We start from the raw sequence: 21,770 nt of genomic DNA on the forward strand, positions 1-21,770 counted from the left end.
GCTGCGGGCTCAGAATGCTGGCCAAACCCGGGGGCTGGGTGGACAGGTGTGCAGAGACACCTGGGTGCCTGGAAGAGCATGGGGCATGGAGGCCAGAGGGAGAGCAGGGGGTGGCTCCAGGCTTCTGAATTCCTGGGGGACACTGGGCTGGGGACAACAAGGGGCAGAGAGCACTGGCTTGGGGAGAAAGGCCGGTGTCCCCGGTGGAGGGGGTGTGGGGACCATCTGTGTGTTTTCTGGGAGGCATGTGTCACCGCGACCCTCCTCTCTGGCCCATGCACCTGTCCTCCCACAGGTCCCGACATGAGCCCCTGGCCCGAGTCCAGCTGGACCACCCCGCAGGAGTTCGTGATCCTGGGATTCTCCGGGTAGCCCCACGGGCTGCAGCAGCTGCTTTTCGCCTTCCTCCTGCCGCTCTATCTGGCCACGCTGGCCGGAAACCTGCTCATCCTGGGCCTGGCTGTCGTGGACCCTGCCCTGCACACTCCCATGTACTTCTTTCTGGGGGCACTTGTCCACTGTGGAGGTGGCCTACACGCTGGTGCTGACCCCACACATGCTCGCCAGCTTCCTGCTGCCGCCGGGGGGCCAGGTGGTGGCCCGATCCACCTGCGCTGCCCAAATGGGCCTCTTTGTGGCCCTGGGCGGCTCTGAGGGCCTGCTGCTGGCCGCTATGGCCCTGGACCGCTACCTGGCCATCTGCCGCCCCCTCTACTACCCCCATCTCATGACCACGGGGCTCTGCTGGTGCCTTCTCGCCTCCTGCTGTGCTGGGGGCTCTGTCCTGGCCTTGGGGCTCACCATGGCCATTTTCCAGCTGCCCTTCTGCCAAGGGGCCTCAGTCGACCACGTCTTCTATGACCCTCCCGGCGGTGTTGGTGCTGGCCTGTGGGAACCACCAGCTGTAGGAGCAGGTCCTGCTGGCAGCTTGCCTGTTGCTGCTTGTGCTGCCCCTGGCCCTGATCCTGCTGTCCTACATCAGGGTGCTGGTGGTCATCCTGGGCGCCGGGGGGTCTGCAGGCCACCACAAGGCCTTCAACACCATGGCGTCGCACCTCACGGTGGCTGTGCTTCACTACAGCTGCGCCACAGCCATGTACGCCAGGCCCCTGAGTGGCCACTCCCTCAAGGAGGACAAGCTGGTCTCGCTCATCTACATCAGCTTCACACCGCTGCTCTACCCCGCCATCTACACGCAGCGGAATCGGGATGTGCAGCGCGCCCTGCAGCGGGCGGTCAGCAGCAGGACGGCAGGGTCCGTCCCCCAGGCTGACATCAGCTAACGGTGTGAGCCAGGTGGTGTCTGTCCTGAAATTGCCCTCATTGAGGGGAACCTCACCATTCCAGAGCCCTCTGTGGCTCCCCGGGACGGGCTGGACAGAAACCTGAGTACGGCGTATCAGGACTCCAAAATCGGACCTCAGCCTAGTTCTTTGGCATCTGTGGACATTTCAAGCTGAACAGTTCTCGTTGGTGGCCATGCACTGTGGGATGTTCCGCGGCCCTTGTCTCTGCCCAGTAGATGCCAGTAACACACCACTGCTCCCCCGCAGTTGAGATGACCAAAACTGTCACCCAACATGGCCAAATGTCACCTGAGGGGCAAGGTCAGCCCTGGTGGAGAACAGCTGCGCTGAACTCTGGCCACACAGTATCCGCTGAAGAGAAACGAGTGCTCCTATACAAGAAGTTTACGGCTGCGTTATTGGTAACAGACAAAAACTGGAAACGAGCCAAATGTTCATGGACATGGGCTAGACACAGAGATGGGGCGCCTGGGTGGCTCCGTTGGTTGGGCGTCTGACACTTGATGTCGGCTCAGGTCATGATCCCAGCATCATGAGTTCAAGCCCCACATTGGGCTCCATGCTGGGAGTGGAGCCTACTTTAAAAAAAGCAGGGGGGGGGCACCTCAGTGACTCCATTGGTTAAGCATCCAACTCTTGATTTTGGCTCAGGTCATGATCTCAGGGTCATGAGATCGAGCCCCTACGTTGGGCTGCACACTGGGTGTGGAGTCTGCTTAAGATTCTCTCTCTCCCTCCCACTCTGCCCTTCCCCCGCCCCACTCTCTTTCTCTTAAAAAGAAAGAAAAAAAAAGAATAGACACCAACAACCTGTGGCATATTCATGTGAGGGAATTGTACACAGCAATGAGAAAGAGAAGTCTTCCTGTTGGCAGACACAAACAGACATAATACTGAGTATGAGAAGCAAGACACCGAATGCCTCCCTGCTCGTAAGACCAATGACAGACTCATCTGTGGTGGTTGATATCATAAGAGGGGTCACCTGGGAGAAGGGTCTGGGTGGGCATGGGCCCCACTGGAGAAGTTCCGTATTCTGATCTGGCTGGGAATGACATGGGTATCCGTGTGTGCAAATCTTCATCCAGATGCTTACTTCAGATCTGAGCACTTTGCTGTCCCTAAAATAAACCACAGCTGGTTCAACCGTTGCCAAGTAAGGCAAGCCGTCGGGACCGCCGTGCCCTTGCTCGTGCTGCTTTATTTCCCTGGTACTCTCTTCCTCTCGTTCCACCTACAAAAACGCCTTCCTCCTCTCAATGACAATGGCTGCGACTCCTAAATATAATTTCAGCATCTGCTTCACTTCCCGCTCACCTACCCACACCTCCCACGCAACTATACAGTGAGCTCTTTAAAGCCAGACCTTAGACCCTGTTCTAGTTCCAGATCTGTGAACTTGGTAGTTCTTGATAAGTATTTGATGGGAGGAACAAACCATAGACGAGCTCCTGGGTTCTCTGGGGGTCTTACATATGGGCTATAGGCCCAGGGCATAGCATAGCTCTGGAGTCCTACGAAGGGCAAGAATCTGTCAGACCGAGTCCTCCTCTGGGGTCTGTTCTCAGTGTCAGAGCGGGCTGACAACCTCAGCTGGCAAATTCTTGGGCCCAATTTACCAATCAATGCAAGGAGCCTCAGAAGCTGCGGGCTTGTAACTTGGCATCCTAACTGCATTCAGAAAACGCAGCAGACCTGATTGTACCAGGGCCCGAGTCCCAGATGGTGCAGGAGGGAGCTCTTCTGAAAAACATCCCCCCCGCCCTACAGAGTCCCATTCAGACACCGGAATTCTGAGGCGCAGAATCAGTGCAGGTGGATCTTGCCCACCTGGCCCCTTGGCGGGAAAATGGCCCACCTACAGGGGCTGCCTCGGAGCCCAGGAAGAAGGGAATATGTGCAGGCCATGCGCGGCTTCAAGAATTGGTCACCAGCTGCCTCAGACGACTCGTGATGGGGTCTCCGTCCTTCCATCCGCCCACCCACCTGCCCATGCCACCTGCTTTCTCACCTCCTGTGTCTCCCTCAGGCCAGTGCTAGGAGGTGAACGGGATGTCCCAATGTGCACAGAAGTTCTGGCTGGAGGCCCAAGATGCGCCACCTCTCCCCCAAATCCACCAGGTAGACAGTCTTGTATTCTGAAGGGGCACCCGGTGCTCAGCTGTCGGTGGTTGTGCGCGGGGCTGATTTTGCTCCAGCTGGGCTCCGGAGCTGGGGTTAGGCTCAGGAGGGGCGCTCCACCAGCAATCCTGCGACACAGGCTGCACCCCATTAGAGTGGGAGCCACAACCGAGGAGCCATCTGCATTTGACCAGCTCACAGGCCTCCCTGGGGCGAAGGCAGGGGTGGGTGTGGTTGATTTGGAGTCTGAGCTGTCACCGGTTCATCTCAGGCGGGGACAGGGTGCACCTGTGTCTGCGGCAGTAGCCCTGGGTCCCTGGGTCCCCGTGAACGGTTAGGCACGGTGGGCCCCTGGCCACATCTCCTGGGGCGGGCAGCAGGTCAGAGCCGGCTGGCCCTCCTAACCCCCCCTCCCCCCGTTGCACAAAGGCTTTTAGAACATGGCGAGTCTTGAGACGCATAAAATTTCGAGTTTTGGGTTCTTTTTTCATTTATTTATTGAGATATAAGTGACATGTAACATGACATTGATTTCAGGTGTACAACACGACTCTATAGATGTGCATATCGTAAAATGATCACAGGAAGTATAGTTAACATCATCTCACATTTGCCACATTTCCCCCCTTGTGATGAGAACTTTAAAGATTGACTCTCTTAGCAGCTTTCAAACACGCGATAGTCTCCAGTTTCTGATTCTCTACCATCCCCCATCTGACCTTACAGACTCTTACTGGAAAGATCTGCAGTGGATGTCCCCCTGTGGCCACTTCCCTCTCTGGGGTGTCCCAGTCGGCCTCCCTAGGGTAGGAGTGACTTGCAGCAACGTGACAGTGACAGGTGGACCCCCAGGCCCCCAGTCCTGAGGCGTCGGCACTCTGCAGGGTGACCAGCCCAGGGCCACGTCTGTGATCTTTGACTTTAGCAAGGAGGTTGCTAACTTGCTCGGGCCTTGTAGGTGGCGCTTGGACCACTGACATTAGGCCACTAGATCCTGTGCGACCATGTGCCAAGGGTGGGATCCACAATATCCCACGGGGTCAAGGGACAAAGTGTACAGCAACAGAGGGAGCGCAGGCCCCGCCGCATCTGCCTTTGCAGGGAGCTATGCCTTCCCCGAGCGTGAGGGCCCCTATGGTGCCAGGCAGGACTGGGAGTCCCAGGGCCACTTGTGAGCACAGCTCGCAGGGAAGGGGAATCCCTCTGGCCTCTAAGGGCACACGGGGTCCGGCAGGGTCGCCACTCCTGTCCTGGCCATTACCCCATGCAACAGGTCCTCAGAGTCTCGGCCGGGCGGGTGCTCAGAGTGGGGAAGCTCGCTCGAAATCCAACACCTGCTGGGGGAACTAGCCCTCTGCGGGGCGTTAACAGGTGAAAGGCAGACCCGCAGCATCTCAAAGCAGCCCCCGTGGCCATCCTCCCAGGTCCAGGAGGACTCTGGTTGCTTCTTTCCCAGCTCGCACTTTGGGATGGAAAGAAGCAGCACTCTGCATGATCAGTAGCCGCAGAGCAAAGCCAGCACCCACGGAGGCCAGCAAGCGTGGGCCCCCCAGAGGGGACGGCCTGTTCCTGTGGCCAGTTGTTATGACTTTATTAAACTAACACTTGTTAAGGTGGTCAGCAGGTTCGACAGCAGGCCACAGGAGAAATGGAAACAGAGATGTTTATTAGTCACAGGGCCCCGGTGGGAGGGGAGGAGTACACAGCAGGCCTGGAGGGGCCACATGCGACGGCAAGGCAGAAAGCAGACAGAGACTGGACCTGGGGCACGTGACTTTATTAGGGTCCATCTGCTAGGACCACGCTGGTCAATGCAAACCAGAAAAAAGCAGGGTTTAGGTAAGCGCCACAGGGGTCTTGGCTAAGGAGCACATCAGGCCGACAGGCGCTGGCGAGCAGGGGAGTCTGCAACTCGCAAGATGTGGGAGAAGCCACATGGGGACCGCACATCTGCTGGCGGCCTTGTGGCTGCAATCAGGGGGCCAGCATCAGGGTAGGGTCCCCGCAGACCGCTAGGCCAGACAACGCGGGGGCGGAGCAGCTTAGCCAGCTCTCGACAGGTGTGTATCTAAGATGCGAATTCACCGCTTATCCACCCGGGCATATGCTGTGCTGCCTGAATCTGTGAGCTCACGTCTTGTCAAATCCGAGCTGGGTTTTCTTTGAATATTTACTTGTCTTCCTCTAGTCTTTTAAGAACTCCTCACTCTTCTCGTTTTAATCTAGATGATTCTCTGTAGACTGACTCCTAGGAATCTGCTTTGCTCTACTCTATTCACTTTCTCTGCAGCTGAGTATATCGCCTACCGTTGGGCTTTCCGCTCAGCATTTTGATGTTCACGTTGCAATGCCTGTATTTCTGTGTGTTCCCCTTTCCAAAGAGAGCAGTTATCTGGCTTTGTGCCTTGCTCTCATGTGGTTTTAAGTTTTTGCTTTTAATCATTTGTGAAGGTAGTTATTTTTATAGAATTTTGTGTTTCTATGACCCTAAAATCCTGGACATTATTTTGCTCGTGTCTGTTGACTCTCTTGCTGTGGATTGGTCCTTCATGTTGTGCAGTTTGGGATTATGAAGTCATGTTGGGTTTGTATGTCAGAAGCCTGACAAATGTGGGTTGAGGGTGTCTCCCTCCAAAATGTATTTTGTTTGCTTCTGTCATTTGTTTCAAAGACAGGGAAATTTCTATATTGACTGGTTAGTTTTAAGACTGGGACAGGAATAGGGGAAATTCCAAATTCTGAGTCACATGGGATGCTGGCCAGGGCTCATGAATCATCGGGGTAAATCTTTCCCCACTCTGCCTTGTGTGCCCCAAGGCCTCGCCTCATGTCCTCCTTTGGTCTCGAACACCCAAGCTTCGGGGTAAACCCAGTCAAACCCACAGGGCAGCTACAGCTTCGGCCCTCCACCTGCATCTTTGGCTCTCCGTTCAGCTTACCTCGCTGGCACCCGGAGACTCCACTGGTTTTCTTGCCAGCTGAACTATGCATTTAAAAGAATGTTATCTATTACTGGTCACCATTTCTGGTCGTTTACGGTGGAATGGCTTTTGCCTCAGGTGGGCCACCATTTTGCCAGAAAAGGGAGTTCTAACCTTACACAAAATGAAACCTAATTATGAGCCAGTTGGTGGAGGGATCCTCAGGAGATGTCATGAAATCGCTGGTTTTCAGATCCAGCAAGTAAACAAAAAATGGAATGGGATGTTGGTATGATGTCTGGAGTCCTGGTTTAATAATAAGCTCTTATTGTTCTGGGCATAGTGTACATCACAGAGATGAAAAGGTATGATTTCATGTGAGACATCCTGATAGAGGTCATTCTGTATATTCCGGTGTGTATGCCTAACAAGTTCACACTTATGTTCAATTACCAATGTGGCTTAAAAATAAATCAGATTCTTTCTAGGCAGCATCCTCAGGAACATAACCCCTACATGCTCCCTGGGATTGCTCTGATGTTTATTAGATCTGTTGTCTTAATGATTTAATTTATTCACAGACTTCAAAGCTCCATAGCCACAGTTAATGCAGATAGATAGACTTTATAATGAGGCATAGCCTATAAAAATATATCACTCTAGAGCATCATTACCCTCCTGTCATGGTTTTAAGAGACAGGCTCTTCCTAATTCTCCAGACTGGTCGAATTTCACCTCGGTATGCATCCCTTGCACACCCATGGCACTGGACTTCCTGCGGAAGGGTTTTCCACACTCACAACATCCAGAGGTGTGACATTCGTGGACGTTCCATGACTCGGGCCGAAGCCCAGCTCTCCTTTCACCCGTACAGCTTCTCCCGGGTGTGGATTCTGTGGTGGCGGATGAGGTTGGCCTTCTGGGAGAAGGTCTTCCCACACTCGGAGCACTCGTAGGGCTTCTTGCCCATGTGAGTTCGCTTGTGTATAATGAGGCAGGAGTTCTGCGAGAAGGCTTTCCCACACTCGCTGCACTTGTACGGCTTCTCGCCCGTGTGAGTCCTCTGGTGCAGGATGAGGTGCGACTTCTGGAAGAAGGCCTTCCCACACTCGCCGCAGCCGTAGGGCTTCTCCCCGGTGTGGATGCGGTGGTGGATGATGAGGCACGACTTGCGCGAGAAAGACTTCCCGCACTCTTTGCAGCCATAGGGCTTCTCCCCCGTGTGAGACCGGTGGTGCTCGATGAGGCGGGACTTGTGGGAGAACATCTTCTCGCACTCGGAGCACTTGTAGGGCTTTCCTCCAGCAAGAGCTGCAGCAGGCACCGACAGGCTCGTCTTCTGAGATGGCGTTGTCCTGCCGCGGCCGTCTCCCCTGGGTTTCTCTCTGGGGTGACCTCCACGGCTAACCCTGCAGCTGAGCCCCTGTGCCCCGTGCGCAGAGGGCTGCTTGCCCCCGTGCACCCCCAGGTGTGCACTGAGTTCCGATTCGCAGGAGAAGCCTTTCCCACACTGCGGGCACCTGTGGGCTCTCTCGGCGCCGCCAGCTCCCCGGTGGGCACTCAGGGCCTGGTCCTGGTGGAGGGCTTTCCTGCACTGGTCACACTCACGAGGCCGCACTCCGGAAGGGGGAGTTTCGAGCTTGGAGTAGAGAAACAAGTTCCCCTGTCCGTCACACTCAAATCTCCTTCTCGCAAGGTAGGCATTGGGACTAACATCCACTTTGCACGGCAGACTCATTCCACACGAGTCACATGTATGGACCTGTTGTTTTGAAGGAGCAAGGTCTGTGTCCTGACAGACTGTCTTTTCAATTGTGTCACCCTCACGGTGCCCTTTCTTGGTTGGTTCTTGCTTGTCTAGGAATGTAACGTGCCTCAGAAGTTTGTCTTGGTGTTCCTGTTGTCTACCTACTGGATGGCCAACTTGCAAAATTTCTTCTAAGGAAAAAAAAAAAATGACACAAACTTGTTAATCTTTCCGGGATCACGTCGCAGAACTACATGACTTCAGAAACACTTAGGAGGGAGATTAACTTTGTGGTTGCAGACCTCATTGCCGAGAATCAGTCATCACAATCGTGAGCCAAACACGTCCTAGTACCTCAGCTTTTTTTTTTTTTTTTAAAGATTTACTTATTTATTTTAGAGAGCCAGTAAGCATGCGTGGGAGAGCCAGAGGGAGAGGGAATCCCAAGCAGACTCCACACCGAGCACGGAGCCCAACACAGGGCTCGATCGCACAACCTAAGCTGGAATCAAGAGTCGGGTGCCCAGCTGACTGAGCCACCCAGGCGCCACATCCCTTGGCATTTGAAAGGAAAAAAGGGGATAAAACACGGACACTAAATATAAGTAGCTTTGCTACTAACGAGTATGACACAGTCAATTGGGAAGAAGATGAAGACACACAAGTAAAAGGGAGTGAGAGAAAAACCGGAAAGATAGTGGGCATGTTGCTGTCCACGTCACTGTGGCAAACATGCTAAGATTCTTAAATGTCAGATTCTGCATCCCGTGCTTGGATCCTCATTTGCTTTTAGCTTCTTTTACATTTTAAACCACAAACTGTACCTGTGTTTCACCTCTCACACCCACAACCAAAGCAACCAAGGAGCTCCTCGGTTTAGAAATGTTGAAGTTCCTTGAGTCCCATAGCTGAATTCCTAAGGGACAAAATCAATGCCTACTGATCTTCCACCCTGCCTACACCAGGGTGTTCTGGGTTGGGACCCAGCTAGGGGGTGTTTTTAAAGCTCCCTAGGTGATTCTGGTGTGCACCCCTGATTAGTAACAATGTCCCTGAAACAAATGCTTGATAAAAGACCCTGGAAGGATAAAAGGTCCTGGAAGGAGGAGGGAGTTAGTCAGTGTCCATGATGTGTGTCCCACAGAATAAGGACAAATAAGATAAATGCTCTTCTCCCCATGGGATTATACTGGCGTGGGGAGAAAGGAGTTTCATTCATGACCTATTAAGGCAAATGGGGCCATATTACATGTTTTGAAAGAAGAGGCATTTAAAGTCACATAAAAGGGAGAGATTAAGTTTTTGAGGCATTTCACAGTAAAAGAAAAGACAACAAAAATAAAAATGAGGGGCACAAAATAAGTTATTTTAAAATAGTGGCAATCTACAAATCCCTGAAAACATGGGAAAGTCTGTTTCGTAACCATGCGAGAAATCAGACTGAAGATTCTAGAGAAAAACTGAGCAAGCAAGGTCTCAGATGGGGACAGTCGAGTCGAATAAAAGAATAAATAAAAACAGGTCTTTCTCTAAAACCCAGGGAAAGGAGAGTGATCATGTAGTGATGTGTGATGTGTGTAGGTAGCAGGAGTCATTTGGGGCAACTCAAGGTCTCAGGCCAAACGTCCACAGCTGCTTGCAAATATCCAAGGTCTGAAACAAAAACACACCCGAAGTTCTGCTCTGTGACCAACCGGATGTCCACTGCTGCCCCCCCACCGCCCAGGGCCCCCTGGCTGCAAGCTGCTCCTCTCTCACCTGGAAAGCTCCATCTGAGGATTTCTTCCTCCTCCATCCATGGTTCTTGCCCTTGCTCCAACCTGGAGATCACAGCTGGTTTGGTGACTTGACACCCTGTTGATGAGAAATATCCCTGGTTATGAGGATTTATGCTGAGCCACTTGGGCCATCTAAGGAAGCAGAAGGTTTGGGTGGCTCAATGAACATTTACATCTTGGTTGAAGAAGGGGTATCTCGTTTGGGAGATAAATTCACAAATGAAGTGGGTGAGATGAGAGCCAGACTTGTTGACAACTGAAACCCAAGGCCAAACCATGCTTAGTCCTTCAGAGGTTTTGCATAACTGAGAAAAGAAAGGAGTTCAGACAGACAGACAGAACCAGGAAACACGGGAAGCTCTCCTCACCTACTGAGACCAGGTGGCTGTAGTTCTCCAGCATCACGTCCCGGTACAGTGTCCTCTGTGTGGGGTCCAGCTGCTGCCATTCCTTTCGGGTGAAGCCCACGGCCACGTCTCTGAATGACAGTGACCCCTGGAACAACATGTTTCTGATTAATCTGGAATGCCTGGCACAGAGTACCATGGCAAAGGTGTAGAGGTGGTGGATCTTACCACCGTCGATGTCAGGTTTCCCCATGTTAAGTGATTTAGGAAGCTTAGCATGCCCCTAACTCTGTACTACATTTTATGGAAGAGAAGAAAAAGATCATTAGAAAAGATCTCACTCCTGGATCTCTATTTATTTATCCATTCATTCATTCAATGCGTGAACATCTACAGATTTGGTAGGTTAATGGCATTCCACCTGGTGCTTGGGGTTGAAAGCTGAACGCAACATTACTCCTGCTCTAAAGGCATTCAGAGTCTGGTGGAGTGAGATAAACATAAGACTTCCGTATGGTATGATTACACCAGAGGCTATGATGGAAGTATATTAAGGACAGAACAGACACAAAGACAGCAGTCAAATTCAATGTCCCGATGTCAAGTTAAGCTTCACTGGAGGCTGCCTTTGAGCAGAATCATGAAAGATCAACAGCATGTCCTGATGTCTGAAGGATATTTTCTATCAAGAGGCATAGCATGAGCAAAGGCAAGGAGTCACAAAAAAAATCTGGTAGGAATTGCAAATACTTGGGAATGACAATGTAGAATATAATGTGTGTGTATGTGTGTGAGAGAGTGAGAGAGAATAGAGAGAGCGTGCAGATTACAAGACAAAGGGTTTTTCTCCTATAAGGCAATGGGGACTCCCATCACGGTATTTAAGGAGGGGAGCTACAAGAGATGATGGGATGTAGAAAAAGGTAGGGAATCACTGGGGGAGAATAAGTAAATAAAATTAGGACACAATTATAATCAATGACATGAGATATGGTCAAAATTAAGGTAGCAACAAGAGGAAAACAGAGAAAGGATTCCACAAATGCAGAACAGGGCTTGGCTCTCTTTCCCCTTCTCCTTCATCTTCTCTCTCTCTGTACGAATTAAGGACCAAAACACCAAATTAATTTATATTGAATGTGGTAATACTGTAACAGTGTGTAAATCACTTTTAACACAAGTATGGAAGTTAAAAGGCAAAAACATAAGAATAACTATAATCAGATTAATGGAAACACAATATAAAAGTAAAATCTGACCTAAATAACAAAGTATGAATGTGTGAGGAAGTAAAGTGTAGAGTTGCCATATGTGATTGAAGTTATCAGGCTAAAAGAGATGGCTAAAACTAAGAAATGTTTAGTGCAAGCCTCATGGTAACCACACCAAAAAAAATCTGTAATAGATACACAAAAATAAAGAGGAAAGAATCAAAACATATCACTACAAGAAATCCTCAAACCACAATAAAGACAAGAGAGGACGAAAGGAACAAAGAAACTACAGAACAGAAAACAATGAACAAAGTGGCAATAGTAAGTCTTTACCTACTGGCAATTACTTTAAATGTAAATAAACTCAGCTCCAGAAATTGAAACACATAGCGTGGCTGAATGGGTAAAAAAAAAAAAAAAACAAGACCCAATTATATGCTGTCTACAAGAGACTCACTTTAGACTTCAGGACACATACTGGGTAAAAGTGAAGGGGTGAAGAAAGACATTCCATGCCATGCAAAGGTAATCAACGGAGAGCTGGTCTGGCTATACTCGTATCAGACAAAATAGCCTTTGAGTCAAATACTGTCACAAGAGACAAAGTCCTTTTATAGTTAAGAAAGGGTCCATTCAACAGGAAGATATAACATTTTTAAATACATATGCACCCAACATCAAAGGACCTAAATACATAAAGCAAACATTGACAAATCACAAGGGAGAAACAAAATATTATAATACTAATAAGAGACTTAAACAGCCCACTCTCAATAATGGATAGATTGTCTAGACAGAACATCAACAAGAAAACAGCAGAAATGAGCAACACGATAGACCAAATAGTCTTAAAAGATATTTACAGAACCTTCTACCCAACAGCAGCAGAATACTCATTCTTGTCAAGAGCACACAGAATGTTCTCCAGGACGGATCATAAGCTAGGTCACAAAACAAGTCTTAACAAACTTAAGAAGACTAAAATCATTCCAAGTATCTTTTCTAATCACAATGAAATGAAACTAGAAATCAATAATAGAAAGGGAAAAATTCAAAAATATTGGAAATTAATATATTCTTAGATATCACTGGGTCACAGTAGAAATCAAAAAGGAGGGCGCCTGGGTGGCTCAGTTGGTTAAGCGTCTGCCTTCGGCTCAGGTCATGATCCCAGGGTCCTGGGATCGAGCCCCGCATCGGGATCCCTGCTCAGCAGGGAGCCTGCTTCTCCCTCTCCCACTCCCCCTGCTTGTGTTCCCTCTCTCACTGTGTCTCTCTCTGTCAAATAAATAAATAAAATCTTTGAAAAAAAAAAAAGAAATCAAAAAGGAAATTGTATTATCTTAAGACAGATGAAAACACAACAGACCAAAACTTAAGGGATACAGCAAAAGCAGTACTAAGAGGGAATTTTGTAGAAATGAACACCTACGTTAAAAAAGAAAAAAGATCTCAAATAAACAATCTAACTTTGCACCTCTAGAAAAAGAACAAACTAAGCCCCAAATTGGCAGAAGGAAATAATAAAGATTAGAGCAGAAACAAATGAGATAGGGAATAGAAAAAAATAAAACTAAGAGTGGGTTTTTTGAAATGATAAAATTGACAAACCCTTAGCTAGACTAAGGGAAAAAAAAGAAGACTGGAATAAATAAAATCAGAAATGAAAGAGGGGACATTACAGTTGATGCCACAGAAATAAAAAAGAACTATGATATACAATTCTATGCCAACTAATTGGACAACCTAGAGAAAATAAACACAATTCATAAAAAAAAAAAATACAACCTACGAATACTGAATCAAGAAGATGCAGAAAGCCTGAGCACACCGGTAACACATAAAAAGAATGACGAAGTAACCAAAAAACTCTTAACAGAAAAGCCCAGGACCTTCATGAGTGAATTCTACCAAAAATTTAAACAATAGTACCAATCCTTCTTAAGTTCTTCCAAAAACAGAAAAAGAGGGAACACTTCAAATTTGCTCAATGAGGCCAGCATCACTCTGATACCAAAACTAAAGACATCACACAAAAGAAGACTATAGGCCAATAACCCTCATAAACATAGATGCAAAAACCCTCAACAAAATATTAGCACATCAAATTCAACAGCACAGTAAAAGGATCAGACACCATGACTAAGCAGGGTTTATCCCTGGGATGCAAGGATGGTTCAACACATGAAAATCCATGGGAGACACCACATTGACAGAATAAGGATAAAGATCACAAAATCAGCTTAAGAGCTGCATAAAAAGCATTTTGCAAACTTCAACACCCTTTCACGATTAAAAGCTCTCAGCAAAAATAGAAAGAACTTATCTCAACATGATAAAGGCCATTTATGAAAAGCCCAGAGCTAATATACTCAGTCGTGAAAGCTTTCCCTCTAAGACCTGGAACAAGGCAAGGGTGCCCGTTCTTGCCTCTCCGATTCAACACAGTACTAGAAGTCCGGCCAGAGCAATCCAGCAAGAGAAAGAAAGAAAAGGCATCCAAATCAGGAAGGAAGAAGTAATGCAGCAGCATTCACAGTAACTTAGAGATGGAAAACACCTAAGTGTCCATCAGTGGATGAACGGATGATGTGGTGTATACATACTATGGAATACCGGCCACGAGAGAGAAGGAAATCCCTTCATTTTGGACAACACGGATGGACCTGGAGGACATTATGCTTAACAAAATAAATCAGACACAGGAGGACAGATACTGCATGACCTCACTTTTATGAAGGCTCTAAAATGGCCGAACTCCTAGAACTAGAGAGCAGTGCAGTGGGTACCAGGGGCTGGGAGGGGCAGGGCAATGGGAAGGTGTTGGTTAGGGACTCAGTGTTTGCTATGGAAGATGGGGAAGCTCTGAAGATCTACCGTACAGCATAGTGTCTATAACCACCCTGTATTGTGTACTTAGAAATTTGCTAAGAGGGCATATCTTATGTTAAATGCTCCTGCCACAAAAAGAAAAAAATACATACATACAATACATACATCAGAAAGGGGGCTGGAGGAAACTTTTGCAGGTGATGGATTTAAGTCTGTGGTGATGGTTTCATGGATGCACACTTATCTCTAAACTCATCAAGCTGTGCCCCATTTGCATGTCAATAATACCTCCATAGAGTGGTTTTAAAAAACAGAATTTTCTAGTCACCTTTTAAGTAAAAAAGGAAATGAATTAATTTTAATAAGATCTTTTAGTCTAATATATCCAGAATATTATCATTTCAATATAGAATTATTTTAAAATTACTGATACACTTTTCATTCTTTTTCATACCATATATTTGAAACCTGGTGGGTGTTTTCCACTTTACAGTACATCTCAATTCAGACACTATATTTCCAGTTTCACTTTCATGAAATGTAGTCCTCTAAAAACAACAAACTTGTCTTTGATGGGAAAGTATTTTACTCTGATTCCGTTTTAAATGGCGCCTGGGTGGCGCAGTCGATGCAGTTGAGCGTCCAACTCTTAGGTTTCAGCTCAGGTCTCATCTCAGGGTCGTGGGTTCAAGCCCCACATCGGGCTCCATGCTCCACACTCAGCGTGGAGTCTGCTTGGGTTTCTCTCTCCCTCTCTCTCGGATAAATAAATAAATCTTTAAAAAATAAGAATAAAATTTAAGTGGAAATGAAAAATTCAGGTCCCCCGCCCCACTAGCCACTCTTCAGGTGCTCAGTATCCACCTGTGGCTGCCGGCTACCATATTCGACAGCAGAAGCACTGCCTGGGTTCCTCTGCTGGGGCTATGTGTAGGGCAGATAAAACTACAGTGCAGTTCAATCACTCAGGGTGACTGAACAGGCAGTTCTAGGCCTGTCTGTCTGTCTGTCCGCATTCACATCCCAACTCCATTGCCTGATAGACGTGAGATCCCAGGCAACTTGCTTAGTATCTCCAGCCTCTGTTTGTCCATCTGTAAAGCAGGAGGAGGAGTTAAGAATACCTATCTCACAGGTTCATTCATGAAATAACATATGGAAAACGCAGAGGCCCGCACATAAGCGTTCAACAGGTGGAGCTTTATAATTTTTATTGTCAGCGTTTCTGTTGCAGGTAGCCCTGAGGAGCAGTTCACAGTGAGGCTTGGTTTCCTGCAAAGTAACAGCTTCCCCAAAAGGCACAGATGAAACCTCCGGCCCAATTACGGGTCCGACCACATAGAGATGCAGGCAGCTCTCTCCTCTGAGAAGGGCTGTGGAGCTGCCACCTCGTTTTCAACCCCCTCATATGCCCAGATGTTCCTGCTGTCAAACATCCAGATGGTCCCGGCTTTTTTAGGCACAGACACTCTCATTAAGACAGGTCTCCAAGCCAGAAACCAAGACCCCCGAGAACGCTTTTCTTCCTGGAGTGGACAGCTGTAACATCCATCCAGGAGGCCTCGGCTTCCTCCTCGGCAAGCAGGCTCCCTCCGGCACCCCAAGCCCAGACCCTGCCTCTCGGCCCTAGACGTGCACTAAGCTGGGCTAATCTGAATCTCTCCCAAAGACCGTGCAAACGGGCTCTACGAGAGGGGACTTGGTCCCTATCTCTGGCAGAACTCGTAAGTGTGGGGTGTGGGCCACGCCTACTTCGGGCCACACGGATGACGTCACTATGAGAGAAGGAAGTCACAGACGCAGAGGCAAGGGACCGGAAAGCCTCCGGGCAACACCTGCACTCCTCGGTGTGACCGTCTGAGTCCCAGCTGCATACCTGCTCCTCCCACAGTCCGGGTACCACCTAGATTTGGGTTCACCCTAAACTAGTTCTAGCTGGGTTTCTGGCTCTTGAAACGTGGATTCTGGGCCGGCACACTTCCCATTCATGAGTTCCTGGGCCCGGGGTAAAGAGAGGGGCCCGTCACAACTAATTTGAGAATGAAGACAGGCTGGGAGCGGACAACGTCACCGAAATCTGAAGATCACAGTGGCCCCATAAGAGAGGGGGCAAAGGGCAGATGCCAAAGACTGAGACTGAGCTGTTCGCTCTCCATCTGTGTCAAAACACTACTCTGAAAAAGAATTGGCCGAACATGCTACTCGTTCCTTCCTCTGCACAATGCAGGGTTTCCTCTAGGTCAGTCTGACATCACAAGGCTGTTTACATAGAACCGTGGATTTTGATTCCTGAAGCAACCGCAATCACAGATTTCCGCACTGATGTAAGACCCACTGTTTCTATGGAAAGAAAAGTCACAGGAGATTTGCTGGTGCATCTGCCGCAGTGTCGCCATTACTGCGGACCCCGCCTGCGAACCTCACATGCCAAGTCCCGTCACATAAACTCCTCAATACCAAAAACAGCTTTATTTCCTCTAAGAAGCTGACATGCTAGTCCCAAGCAGACAACACAAGTCATATATTGGATGGAATCTGTCTTTTGAAAGTGCCGGCAATGTCAGACACAAGTTTATAGAGCAGCTCCTAACTCTACCCACCCGGCCCTTCGCATGGCTTCCTTCTTCTACTTGCTTCCCATCCTCAGTGATCCTGGGTCCTGTGTGCATTGTTTTTACTGGATGCATTCTTAGCAGCATCCCCGAAACCCCCTGGTAAAGCAAAGTGCAGTATAAAGAAATGCCACGGGGTGCCAGGGGGGCACAGTCGGTTAAGCGTCTGACTCTTGATTTCGGCTCAGGTCGTGATCTCAGCGTTGTGAGACTGAGCCCCACGTGGGGCTCCCCACTCGGCAGGGAGTCTGTTTCTCCCTCTCCCTTTGCCCCTCCTCCTGCTTGTGCTCTCACTCTATCAAATAAAAAAATCTAAAGAAATAAATAAAAGAAATGCCGTACTCACCTGGCACATGGTCCTTCCCTGACGGGCCGGGAAAAGCAGACACCTGTGGAAGCAGAGACGGGGTGGGGAGAGGATGTGAGAGACCAAGCTCGCCCCCAGCCTCTGAATCATCTGCCACCACCCCCGCCTCCAGGCACAGGGGGAGGACAGGCTTCCCCCAAGGACCCCACCATCATACAACGCCCTCGCCTTGGCGTGTGATGGGGACCCAACCGTGTGAGGGTTCAATCTGGATTTTTCTTTTCTACTTAATCCACATACGTATCTGTGTCTCACTCATCAGTGTGCAATTTACTAACCCCTCCCCTCGCTCCCCAGAAATTTAATAGAAATTTTTTCTGAAGAAACAGTCATGAGTTTAGGCAAAGAGTTAGCCGCCAAGATGTTTATTACATTTTGTTAAAACTCTGAAATAAAACAGAAAATAACTAAATATCCAATGAAGGAGGACGAGTTAAATAAACACACGACCTCCAAAAGGGAAATGAACCGTTACGTAGCTAATGAAAATAAAATCATGGAAAACTATTTTAGTGATAACATACTCATCACTGAAAACAGGTGGCTGAAAACTATTTGATCCCACACACCCAGATGCACGCACACACACTCACGCAGAACAATCTCTGAAATGATGTAAGACAAAAAGCTAGTAGCAGTTAGCTCTGGGCAGTTGGGTGACAACCACTTTCTAAAATACTCTTTGTCCTTAGATGAATCTACTAACTTTTTCTATGATAAACAGGCACTTCGTATATAAACGTTATTTTTTAAACATCCGTTGTCTACTAAGCTTCTAACCCAAAGCTTGTCACCAGTCCTGCCCCTGGCAGACGTTGAGGACGACTCCCAGGAAAATATAAAAATGGGTTCCTGAAGTCAGAGTCCGTTAAATGGAGTTCAGCTACGGCAGGCGGGGGGCGATGAAGCGGGGCCCTGCAGCCCATCCTGGACCTGCTGGGTTCTCTGTGCTCCTCGTCCCGTGGCTGTGCTCTGTCCACAGTCACTGTTAGTGACAACCACCCTGGCTGACCTGTGCTGACCTCTGCCCGGGAAGCAGTCCCGGTCTGGCTCTGCCACTTACCAAATATGGGACAAGATCTGATGGCTTCTCCTGAGCCCTCTTCCTCCTTTCCTCATTCTGCCAGGGAACAGGAACACGAAGGTTCAGGAGCAAATTTACTGTGGCTGGAAGCATCAACGGGACCCCACACCTATCTCTCTCCTGAACACACACGAGGCTGGTCTTAGGTATGTTCCTACTCAGGATAGAGACACACGGGAGTTGGGTCCAAGAAGTCTGCAGAGACACTAAAACTCTAGAATTACAGTAACTCTATAAAGAATTCTGAGGGTGTTTTTGTTTTTAATTGGAGACTACCTAAGTGCTTAAAAATAAGAGATTAGTTAATCAATTTTGATAACAATTAAAGCATGCCATGCTACGAATCAATTTAAACTATCACACAAGAAATTATTGGACATGGAAATCTCTTCTGGCCATACCAGTAAGTGGGGAAAAGAAAAAAAAAAAGGAGAATACGTAATCCATAAGCACATGATTCACAGATGGGTATCAGGTAGATGGATGGGATGTTCCTAGGTGCCTGGAGTTTTAGCTAAATTCCCAAACACCCCAAATTCTCCGGGGGGAGCTGCTAGACCCAACCTAACAGACGCCTCCCTTTGGAGAAGGAACGGCGGAAGGAGAGGTGTCTACTGAAGGTGTATGTGGGGTTCTGCTTCCCTCCCATGCCAAGAGGGGTGGTTGCAAGAGAACCAGAGGGAGCCTGCAAAAAGTTGGCGGGGGGGATAACCTTGCCCCCCCCCCCCGGCTGGCTGTGTGCCCAGCTGCAGAAACTCTCGAGCACATGGCGGTTCAGCCGACGGGGCGCAGGTGCTCCGGGGAAAGCTGTGTGCACGTGGGAGCCCCGCAGCGACAGTCAGCCTCACAGCCGAGGAACTCAGAAGTGCGAGGCCGGCAAAGGCCACCGTGGTGACCAGGTGAGGAGAGGGGGCAGGAACAGGAGCCCCCTGCATGGCCTGCATGTGTTGGAACCAGGATGCGAGACTTGCCGGCGGCACGGGGAGGACGGGAAGGTAGGTGGGCATGAGCTCTACAGCAAGGACATGGAGAAGCGGGACCACTGAACCAGGAGCTGGGGGTGGGCACCGAGGTCTGCCAGAGAGCCCCTGCCGGTGTCACAGGCTCTGCACCCCCAAAAGGCCACCAGGTGGCCTCCAGCGTGACGGAGGGCAGCCAGCTAGGCAGGTGAAGCTACCAAAAACACCAAGCAAGGAGGCGTCTGTGCTACTTTCCCCTCCTCCTGCCCTGCCCCTGGTGGAGAAAGAAGCCGTCCACTGAGGAGAAGGAGGGGTCAAGGAGGAGCAGAGACAGAAGAAATCACCGGCCCTCCATCTGGGGATGAAGACCTGCAGCCCTGCAGGGGGGAGAGGGAGAAGCTCGAAACTGGGCGGGAGCGGGAGCTGTTCACTAGACCAACGGCAACCAGCCGAGGAGAGACCGGTCTCCATCACAGCCTCACGTGATGAACTGCTCTGGGTTACTGGAGAGCTCATCCTGGCAGGGACGTGTTCTGGCTTGAACTCTGTCTCCCCAAGAAGATACGTCAGGGATCCTAGCCCTTAGGACCTCAGAATGTGGCCTAATTTAGAAATAATGTCTTTGCACATGATCGTGGAGGGGGCCCCGACCCAGTGTGACTGGCATGCTTGTAAAAAGGGGAAACTGGGGCACAGGGAGAACATCAAGGAAGATGAAGGCAGGAATGCCAAGGACTGCCGGCAAGCCCCCAGAAGCAGGGGAGAGGCCCCGAGGAGGTGCCCCAACATGGCCTCAGAAGGAACCGGCCCCGCCCATGCCTGAGCTGAGAAAGATCACATCTCTGCGCTTCACGCCGCCCCAGTCTGCAGTACTCTGTCATGGCGCCCCCGGGAAATGAGGACAGGAAGGCAGACCCAACAGCGTGGGTCCAAAACCATGGGCAGAGGGGACATTCTACTGTTTCCTGTTTGTGTACATCCAATTTCAGCACGTGGAATGGGTTTTTGTAAGAACATATAAAGAAAAAAATTCTGTACAAAACACACAAAATGTTAACAACGGTGACCTCCGCATGGTAGGATCTGTTTGCTTTGACATAGTGTCATTTTCTAAAAATTGTTTTTAGACAATCAACATGTGCTCACTCTTCAATATTTCAATTATTTCATAAAAATATACATATATCATCTTACTGGGTTTTCTCTCCATGACCGCCTATCAGAGTCCTTCCCCTGGAGGAGAGGAAATCCGTGGGAGGGTCTGAAGGGGTGGAAGGTGGGAAGGGACGGGTTTTAGCGATGACCTGAGGCGCACGGGAGGAAGCCCCCGCCTGGCGGACGGGAGCCCTGGGCGCTAGTGCTGGCTCGGCCTCTAGTAAGCTGGGTGGCTCTGAACACCTCTCTCACGCGCATTTTCTTTCGTCTTTAATATGAGAAGGAAAAATGAAATACTCTTAGGTTAAGAAAGCAACTTCTATGCCTTGACTACACGAGGAGGGTCTACGTCTTACAAGCCGTAGTGCGGGGCAGTGGGGGCAGGGGTGGGGGGGTGCTGGGACAGTGAATGCACCTGAGTGTAGAGAGATCGGGGCGGGGAGCCGTCCTCCGAGAATCACGGGGATCCCTTCCCTCATTCCTGTTTCTCACCCTAAAGCAGGGGATCCCCTCTCCTTCTAGCAAACCTTCCCCTAAACCAAATCCTAGATGATCCCCTGATACGGTGGCATCCCCCAAATTCACTGTCAGCAAGTGGGTCCTCGGCTGTTTTAGGGACGCTTTTCTGGGGGCTGCCCCGTACTGCGTGGACCTCCAGCTTCAGCCCTAAGCTACGAGGGGGAGCTCAGAGAGGGCGCCCTGCTTCCAAAGTAGATTGCTGCTCCCCGGGTCACCTTTCCGAGAATTATCCTATTATCCTATCGGTAGGGAGCCCGGGGCTTGAGGACTGGCAAAGCTCTGCTGTCCTGCTGAGAACTTACCGTGGGCTGGAGGCTCAGCTCCTGCCTCCAGGCGGCGGTCTGGGGGTACAAAGGAGCTGGAATATGCAGACTGAGCCACCTTGTCCCAGGCTGATTCTAAGACTTTGCCAAGACACTAAGAACACCTGCAAATAAATAGACGGTATGGCGAGACTCACATGAGAACATGAGCAGAACATTTACCTCCAACCAGGGGCGGAGGGAGTGGAAACACAAGAAGGACCCCGCACCACCCCATGTGCAGAGCTGAGAGAAACCTCAGCTGACAGCAAGCCAGGAATCAGGGGCCTGGGGCCTCAAACCGCTGGACACCGACTTCTGCCGGCCCCCGTGAGCCTAGAACAGGCTCTACCGCGAGCCCCCCGCAAAAGAGGCCCACCGTCCCACACCTTGATTCTGGCCTTGGGAGACCTGAGTGGAGCCCCAGCCAGTCATGTCCCCCTGGACTGTGCAGAGCTGCGAGGTATAGTGGGTGTCGCTTTAAAGCACTGGATTTGTGGTAATC

General features: G+C 49.7%; 1 protein-coding gene and 1 pseudogene across 9 annotated transcripts; one reads left to right on the top strand and one right to left on the bottom strand.

Moving 5' to 3' along the window:
- The first annotated feature begins 303 nt into the window (after nt 1-303).
- LOC112816867 (olfactory receptor 10AC1-like) lies at nt 304-2,510 on the top strand (annotated as a pseudogene).
- A 4,363-nt stretch (nt 2,511-6,873) lies between these two features.
- On the bottom strand, nt 6,874-21,375 carry LOC112816956 (uncharacterized). 9 transcript variants are annotated; one of them, XM_073886314.1, is made up of 7 exons: nt 21,266-21,375; nt 20,484-20,712; nt 18,310-18,366; nt 17,226-17,268; nt 10,243-10,369; nt 9,855-9,950; nt 6,874-8,287 (listed from the first exon to the last, which is right to left on the bottom strand). In XM_073886314.1, exons 3-7 carry the CDS (start codon nt 18,363-18,365, stop codon nt 7,212-7,214), a joined length of 1,398 nt encoding a protein of 465 aa, XP_073742415.1. In that variant the 5' UTR covers nt 18,366; nt 20,484-20,712; nt 21,266-21,375; the 3' UTR covers nt 6,874-7,211. The 9 variants fall into 9 exon arrangements, with proteins under 9 accessions (XP_073742415.1, XP_073742416.1, XP_025719559.2 ...); XM_073886315.1 differs by having other exon boundaries at nt 6,874-8,284; nt 18,310-18,484; XM_025863774.2 differs by having other exon boundaries at nt 18,310-18,484.
- Nucleotides 21,376-21,770: the final 395 nt, after the last annotated feature.

This window comes from Callorhinus ursinus, unplaced genomic scaffold, assembly GCF_003265705.2.
Source record: "Callorhinus ursinus isolate GAN/ISIS: 27379988/994484 unplaced genomic scaffold, GSC_fseal_2.0 scaffold70, whole genome shotgun sequence".
Taxonomy (NCBI): domain Eukaryota; kingdom Metazoa; phylum Chordata; class Mammalia; order Carnivora; family Otariidae; genus Callorhinus; species Callorhinus ursinus.

Excerpts from the sequence above, each read along its gene's own strand:
- LOC112816956 (XM_073886314.1), bottom strand. The coding sequence starts at position 18,365 with ATGAGGAAAGGAGGAAGAGGGCTCAGGAGAAGCCATCAGATCTTGTCC. Across the intron at positions 17,269-18,309 it reads CAGATCTTGTCCCATATTTG|GTGTCTGCTTTTCCCGGCCC; the intron begins GTAAGTGGCAGA and ends CTGCTTCCACAG. Across the intron at positions 9,951-10,242 it reads CAGCCACCTGGTCTCAGTAG|GGTGTCAAGTCACCAAACCA; the intron begins GTGAGGAGAGCT and ends TCTCATCAACAG.